Genomic DNA, 7,937 nt, shown 5'->3' with positions numbered 1-7,937 from the left:
ACGCTTACCAACACGACTCCACCGCACACACAACAACCCCACGGTCACGAACCACAAAGACACCTTTGCAATAAGACGTGCCTGGGGGTGGATTCCCAGGTCAAACACACTGCGGGGCAGGGAAGGAGGACAGGATGAGTGGGGAGGAGCATGGCAGGCCTGGGAGGCACAGGAGAGGGGTCTTTTCTCTTACTACTGCCCCGCCCCGCCGCTGATGCAGCTACCTCTCAGTGCTATAGGATGGCTCAGGACCAAGTGTGGCCAAGGGGCTCTCCAGACCTGCCAGGGGCTTCCGTGTTCCCCTTCCCCTTTACTCAAAGAGGAAAGTTTACTGCCAGGTGTAAGCTCAAATGTTCCCCTCACCCATCAGCAATTCACTCTAGGAAGTGTGTAGCAGGGGTAGAAAGCAGGGACAGCCAGTAACTAAGGTTTGGAGGGAGCAGGGGCTAGTCTAAGACGGATGAAGTCCCTGATGCTCAGCTCCAAGCATCCTAGTGAGACTGTACCAGCACAGGGCAGAGCCAGGCCACAGACCTAAGCCAGCTGAGTGTCAGGATGCCTGTTACACAGCAGCCAGATTCAGACAGATGGGTAGAGTTTACCTCCGGTATTTCGGATTCTCCCCATGCTGCCCCTCTCCTCCCCGCCCCCCTCCCCACCAGCAAAAGCAAAAATCAGTGTCCAAAAGGAACAGAGAACTTGAGGCAAAGCCAAGCTGGGCATGGACTGTGACAACCCATGCCACCTGCCCAGCCACCAAAGATGTATCCATCAATCTGCCTTCCTACAAAATAACCAGAGGCCCCAAGTGCCTGGCCAGTGTCAGCAGAGACCATAATGCTACCTGCAGGTGGCACATCTCTGAATGCCTCTGCCCTCTATTGTGCTGTTAGATGCATGTCTGGAAGATCACCTGTCTGGAAGAAACTAGATCCCTTCCCTTTTGTCCCAAGCATGGAAGGACAGTTAGGACACAGCCACACCCAAATGCTCACAGCACTTGTAAGGGGCCCCAGCCCTCAGTCTCCAGCATCATCATGGCAAGGAGGTCAGTCAAAGATGCCAGGCTCCTAGCTGACAGTCCTTGGCACCTTCACCCCACCCCCTGGGTGCATGGCAGGGTATTAAGTAACCACTTGTTGTTATTAATTTCTGTTTTTGACTAATCAAATGTGTCTGAAAACGAAATCTGAATGTATAAAATGAATGAATTAATTTTCTCAACAAAATAGTAACTTTTTTTTTAAAAAAAAGCATTTAAGAAAGATTATATATCATAGAATATATTAAATTCTGTACATGATCAAACAATGTAAACATAATTAATTAACCTTTAATGTCTTTATAAATAGACTACGACTGCTATGTACCTGGAGCAAAGGTGATCAATGGTACATGGGGCTTCCTTGTGATTATCCACTGCAAACATGTTGGGCAGTTTGGGTACCAGATGGAACCTCACTGGGTAAGGGGGACAACTGGATATGCCCGCCCACGGGGTCCTGCCTTTCCCCAGGCAAGAAGCAGCTGCCACGACTGGGACATGTTGCCTGGACCTTGATGCACATGAGATAATGCTGAGGGCAGGGAGAAGGGAATGGAAAAGGGATGGGACTGAAAAAAATAATCAGTTGGTAATGAATGAATCCTTTCTCTGTTCCTAGAGGAGCCCTGGGGACTCATGGAAAAGCCAGTGACATACATGAGAGAAAGAAGAGCGAGCTTCAGGGTGGAAAGGGAAGGCAGCCCTCCCCTGGCATCAGAGTCAGGACTCCAACCCACCTGTTGTACTCAGTTCCATGGATCTCTGTCTGTTCAGAACCAGGTAAGCCTGAATCTAGATCGCAAGCCTTGGAGCCCTGGATCAAAAGTGTCCTTTCCACACTGAAGGGGACACAGGCCCGTGGGGAGGGATTCATCATAGCTACAGCCAGGCAGCCCCATGGAGTCAGGGAGCCCCTGGTCCCTAATGATGAGGCACTTTGCCACCTTGGCATCTAATGGTTGTGGCTCTCCTGGGCTCTTTGGTGATCTGGCAGTTTCACCCAGATTGTGCCAGGTTCAGTGTCAACTGGACTGGAAAACCCAAAGCAAACCTCAGTAGAGTTTGCAGGAGCTGGGCACCAGAGCCAGGAACTCCATTTCATTTTGAAGCTCAGCACCAGAGCTAGGGCCACAGGGAACTGCCTGGGGAAGCTCAGGCTGCACTTGGACCAGGTGTAAGTTTGACTCAGTATGGAGGCAGATGCTGCCTGCAGTGCTCAGACACGGCTCTGGGCAGGCCGGGCTCAGGCCTGCACTGGTCAGGAAGCTGGAAGTTCTGCACAGCTTGAATTTTGTCACCAGCATCCTCAGTGCCCAGCTCCAGCAGTATTACTGCTGCCTTCCCCCCCAGCTAAGACTTTATCAGGCTGGCTGGCCCCATTCAGAGTCCCACTGGGCCCCAGCCCAGAAGCACTGGGCTGGCACCATTCTTGCTGAATGTGAGGAGGACCCTCCCCTCCCCGTGAAAGCTGATCCCCTGCTTAGCATCCCTGTGCTCTTTGAACTGCTGTCGCCTACTGGGCCAGCTCAGCTGTCCTGTGCCCATGGCAGCATTTGCCCAGGTGCAAAGCAGTCCCTCCCTTGGGCTCACACTGTTAGAACCCAATATTTTACCTTGGGGGCTTCTGAGATTGGCGAGCACCTGCCTCTCTCTCTCACTCACTGCCATAGGCTGGCAGTCCCCAGGTTCAAGCTTTATGGCAACCTGCCCAGACCCAGCACAGTAACCCATGGGGCAGGAATGGGAACGTAGTTTAAACTAACGTGGAAACCCAGGGGCACAATACTAAAGTGCAGGATGGCAGTAGGAACATTAGAACCCTAAGCCCCCTCCAAGGGGACATAGAGAAGCCAGAGACCCTGGAGCGGAGCTGCCCCAATTCTGGAGCCATTTCACATTGCAATCCAGACCCAAGTTCTGAAATGCTTCCAGAGCCAAGACCCCCTGAGCTAGTCCCACCTCCAGATCTCAACACTGTGGCTGGAGCAGACTCCTGATATGAACCCACAATGTCTGTGTCCATTCATTTACCCTGTCACCGGTCTGAGAGCAGAAGGCAGTTCTCAGCAGAGCTCTCCTCTAGCTGCTTTTCGAACCATATTATTATTCCATGGCAAGAGAGTGCATGAAATCAGATAAATAAGCCCCTATCTTTGACCTCCTCCCAGCCAGTCTGGAGTAGAGGGGCCAGGCTAGCAGAGCACCCAACACAGGGCCAGCTCCTGGCACAGTACAGTGGGCCCAAAGAACAGGCATTTGAGTGTGCAGCCATGGATAAGCACCTGCTTTGCATGTGCACACGTGTGCAGTATACAGGCAACTTGCCAGTTATTGGTGTTTTTCTTGCAGGCACCAAGGCTGAAACTGTGGCCATCCACAAAGTTGGCTGAGATCAGAAGCAAGAAGCCAACTTTGGAGCAGGCCCCATGTACGTGGGTGCTGCCAACATGTTGTACCAGCTGCTAGATCTACACAGTTCACAGGCTTTCGCTTGCTCACCAGCTTGCCATCAGGTAACCAAACATGTTTTAAGCAGTACAAGGAAATCCATAATTTTTGTATGGACTTGGTGGGTGGAAGGGGCTGCAGACTGCAGCTGATTTAGTTGACACACGGCAAGGGGTCTTGCTAATGTGGTGAGCCTCCCTTGAGTAGAGGAGATCATTTTACTTGCAATTGATACTTAAGTGTCTGAAGATGCTCAGATTAAAACAAGCCCTTCTATAGGGGGTGGGGGGGTGGACCCGATTAAGGTACCCTGCTACAGGACACTACATCTACAGCAGGCTCCCCCACCCAGCACAAGGCTAGCAGATGTAAAGAGTAGGGGAAATCAAATCAAGTGGCAGCATACAGCAAGGGGTGAGCCACCACTGTGGGCAATTTGGAAAGGTTATCCCAACAAATGGAAATCCCTTTGGGCCCAGACACCCAGCCTGACTTGCTAAGGAACTTCACAAATGGCACAGTGAGCTAGGGAACCTGCCTAACCAGTCTGGATTGAATAAGGCTGCCCTTTGCACCCATGCCTGTCTGCTCTCTCTTATTTTTACAGCGTGAGGTCTAGAAGCTGGTGTGGGAGTTGCATCTCTCCAGCAAATTCTGGAGGTGGCTTGTCTGGAGCACCCAGCAGTACTGTACCTGGAAATGGATGGGGCTGTGTCCTATGCCTGTATTGATGTTTTACCTATGGTTTGTGTTTAGTGTTGATCTCAAGTTTAAACGGATGGCTCTAGCCTGTCTTAACAAATAAAGGCAGAAGAGAAAAGAAAAAAAAGTTTGTTTCAATGTTCCCCTTGTGACTGCTTGATGGAGAAAGTCTGGGTGGGCATCACCCTGGCACCCAGCTCTGATTGGTGGGTTGAGGGGCGCTGGGCAATGAGGGCATGTTGAGACCATTCTGTGGTGGAAGAGCCGAGTCAAAGTTAAAGTCCATCTCATCACTGTCCATAAAGTCATTAAGGATAATGGACTCCACATCACACTCCAAGCTGCCATTGAACATGTCCAGGTCAAGGTCTGCTGGGAACCTGTCTTGGCCCAAAACCGGGGGGTGAATGGCCCCTTGGTAGGGGCCTTGTAGGGAATCCAGCAAGCTCACATGTGCCCCTTGGTTATTAGCGTAGGAATGGAGATGCCCATGATGGGGCATGGCTGCCATGCTGCATGTGTCACTAGGCAAGCTCATAAGGCTGACAGGATTAGGTAAGGCACTGTTGTTGACAGCAGGATGGTGACTGGCTGGTGACGGGTGATACAAAGTGTTGTTCTTCATTAGGGAGGCAGAATGGGCAGGGTAAGAGGCTAAGCCCTGATCCCCACCTCCACACATAAGGGTGTTCTGTCTGTGGCTGCGGGACTGCACCATGGTGCTGGCCTGAGACATGGGCAGGTCACCCTGGGCCATGCTCTCTTTGTGCGTGTAGGAGATAGAGGACAGCAGGTCCTGCAGTGAGGCATTACTGTATGAGCTGACGGGTGAGAAGGTGGCTTGCTTGTTCTCCTGGATGGTCTGCATGGGCAGACGCCGCATCAAGTTCATGGCTGGCTGGCTATAGATAGTCCCACAGTATGTGTTGGTGGCAGCCCCCATGGTTGAGCACTTGGAATTGAAGGTGAAGCTGGAGCTTCTCTGTCTGAGGGCTCCTGAGGGGAGCTGCTGGGAAGGGCTCATGCTGTAGTTGTCCTGCAGGTCATCCAAGAGGCTCTCCCCGAGCCCCTCATTCAGGTTAATGGTGCCAGTTAAGTCAGTCAGCCGGGGCAGCTCCACAGAGCACCTGGTATTCAGGGAGGGAGACATGGTGCTGGATGGACTGGGGTACATCAGTGGGGAGGATGGTGTCCCATCATCATCCTCCAGGTCATCTGGCTCATGGTTGGCCATAATCGGTGAGAGGCGCCCACTCATTGTGCTGGCCGAGGAATTGGCCCGCGTCCGGAAGTCGGCCCAGGCATCGTACTCATCACTGGCATGGGATGCAGGACTCTCAGACCACTTGGCCTGCTGGGAGGATGGGCTGTCTTCCCCACGCTCCTGCGTGGCCTGGAGTTGCTTCTTCTTGCTGGCTTTCCCTTTGATCCTCAGGAACTTGCTGTTGTTGTCCATGGACACTGCCCGCCGGCGAGGCGTCTTACCAGTCTTGCCTCCCTCAGGGTTCAGCATCCACCAGGAGCTCTTGCCAGTGCCCTCGTTCTGCACACGGATGAACCTGGTGTGCAAGGACAGGTTGTGCCGTATCGAGTTCTGCAGAGACAACAAAACACAGAGAACCCTGGGTCATTAGAAGGCACCAGCACCTTGGTCCCCTCATGGCCACACCTGCCACAGCTGAAGGAGAGCTTCCCTGGGCCGAGCACAGGCCTGGGCAGCAGCCATAGGGTAAGGCCACCTGTTTTCAAGTCCTGGTTCACTACAGAAGCAGTGTGCTCTCTCCAAGAAGCACTAGATTTAGCCAGACAGGGACTCCTCAAAGGCTCTGAGTGCCTTGGATAATGAACACCTCACTCCCTTAGGACAGGAGCATCATAAGGGCAAGCTGCTTGTTTCAGCCCTGCCAATGTGCCTCTGCCCTGGCCAGGTGAAATCATGGGGCAGTCAGCCTCCATCACTCATTTGGGGCTTGGCCTCTCTCCTATGGCTGCCAAAAAAGGGACTTGGGAGTGCCACGGGGAAAGTCTATAACATGGACATTGCACTGATACAACCAACCCCCTGCACACAGGCCACTGGACAGACCCCATTCTCAGGTATGATGATGTTCTCTCTATGGGATAAGCCAGGAGTGGCTCCATGTGGAGACTGACACTAATGTCAGAAACAGCAACATGAGAGTAAGAATCAAGCCAAGCCCTGAGCACCTGATAATATGGACCACCCCCTTTCACCCTCCTCGCTGCCCGCTTTAACCCCCAGCTCCTACTAGCAGAGCCTGCCCTCCGATACCTGAAGCCTGCTGTCTGCCTTCCAAACACGGTCAGATGAAAGTGCAGCTCTGGCTTGCTGCTGCCAGGTACCTGGGAGTCCCATGTTGCCAATCCCCACCCTGACTCCCTCAAACGCACTTCTTCCCTCTCCTTCCCCAACTCTGCTGGGTCCTTAATGCCCACTAACAACTCCTCCCTCTTCCCCCACCCCACATCAATCCATGCTCATGCTAGCCTCTGGACCATCCTTGCCCTGGAATCAGCCAGCTGGAACGGTCAGGGCACACCAGGTACAGCCAAACAATTGGGCTGGAGGCCTCTGCACTCCTTATCTAGGTGTCTGGTTCCCTGGTATATATAAAAAGCATACATAAAATTGGCAGAAACTTCTGAACCAGTCCTGAATGGGAGCTGTGTCTGGTTGCACCCCGAGCAGTACTGTGACTCAGACACAGCTCCCTAGTCACTGCCTTTTATTCCCTTTTGCACTGGCATTCACATCAGTCAACCAGTGCCATAGAAATATTTGTGGAAGAAGATGTAGGGTGACGCCCAGGTGAATATTTATTTGCATACCACAAAGGTTAAGTCAGCCATCTCAAAAGCTCTTTTGGCCTTGAGGAGCATCCATTCAAGAGCAGAAATAAGAGCAGGTGACTTCGGTGTCTGCCCATACATTGCCAATAGCAATTCACAAGCAGCTAGGATGGCCTGTAGTTCCATCAGTTGTCCAAGCAGCAACTTCAAGCAGCTGGCCCAGTCAAAGCAGGTCACAGCCTGGCTCTGGGTAATTCATAAGCAACAAACAGGGCAGGAATATCTCCACACCTCACTTCCCTGGCTCAGGGGCCTCTCACACTTCTTTGCAGCATTTTTTCCGTCCCAGGCAAATGCTGCTACTGTACTACCTTGTGACAGCTCAATGGTCATTGATGCATGGCACATGCATAGTGGATCTGATCTGGATTGTGGGTCTGGGACCCACCTCTAGTGCAAAGACATACTGCAAAACTGTGTTACTGAGGGCAAGTTTCTGCCACATCCCTCCCCCTCCAGCCCCCAACTCCTGTCCTGCCAGCTGCTCCTTACCTGCCCCCAAGATGTGAGGAGGAAAGCTGAATGTGCGCAGGAGTCAGCACAATAGAACCTAACCCTTTGCTTTTCCTCCACTCCTTTGAATTCAGGAGCTAGGGTGGTTACGTGGAAGGTCCCTGCTTACAAACAAGAGCCACTTCAGATCCCTGAGTGCCTCACAATTGTGGCTTCACACAGAAGTTGGGCTGGTTCAGCACCAGACACCCAGGAAGAAAACGCACGTCCTCCCAACCCACCCAGGAATATGCGACAAAGCCTGTCCCAGCTGCACACTGCCGGCACTGCCGGCACCTGCTGCCATTTGAGGGATTTTTGACACCATAGAAAGCAAGTTTAAATGTTGCAAATGGAGCGACAGGAGGAAGCCGTGCCT

General features: G+C 52.5%; 1 protein-coding gene across 1 annotated transcript in view; it reads right to left on the bottom strand.

Moving 5' to 3' along the window:
* Positions 1-2,673: 2,673 nt before the first annotated feature.
* Positions 2,674-7,937, bottom strand: part of FOXO6 (forkhead box O6) — a 90,480-nt gene continuing 85,216 nt past the window's right edge. Inside the window, exon 2 of the mRNA XM_025213250.1 lies at positions 2,674-5,789. Within this exon, the coding sequence (XP_025069035.1) occupies positions 4,377-5,789 (1,413 nt within the window). The 3' untranslated portion in view covers positions 2,674-4,376. The remainder of the gene's footprint in view (positions 5,790-7,937) is intronic.

This window comes from Alligator sinensis, unplaced genomic scaffold, assembly GCF_000455745.1.
Source record: "Alligator sinensis unplaced genomic scaffold, ASM45574v1 scaffold264_1, whole genome shotgun sequence".
NCBI lineage: Eukaryota > Metazoa > Chordata > Crocodylia > Alligatoridae > Alligator > Alligator sinensis.
This window is presented reverse-complemented; position numbering and strand designations above follow the sequence as displayed.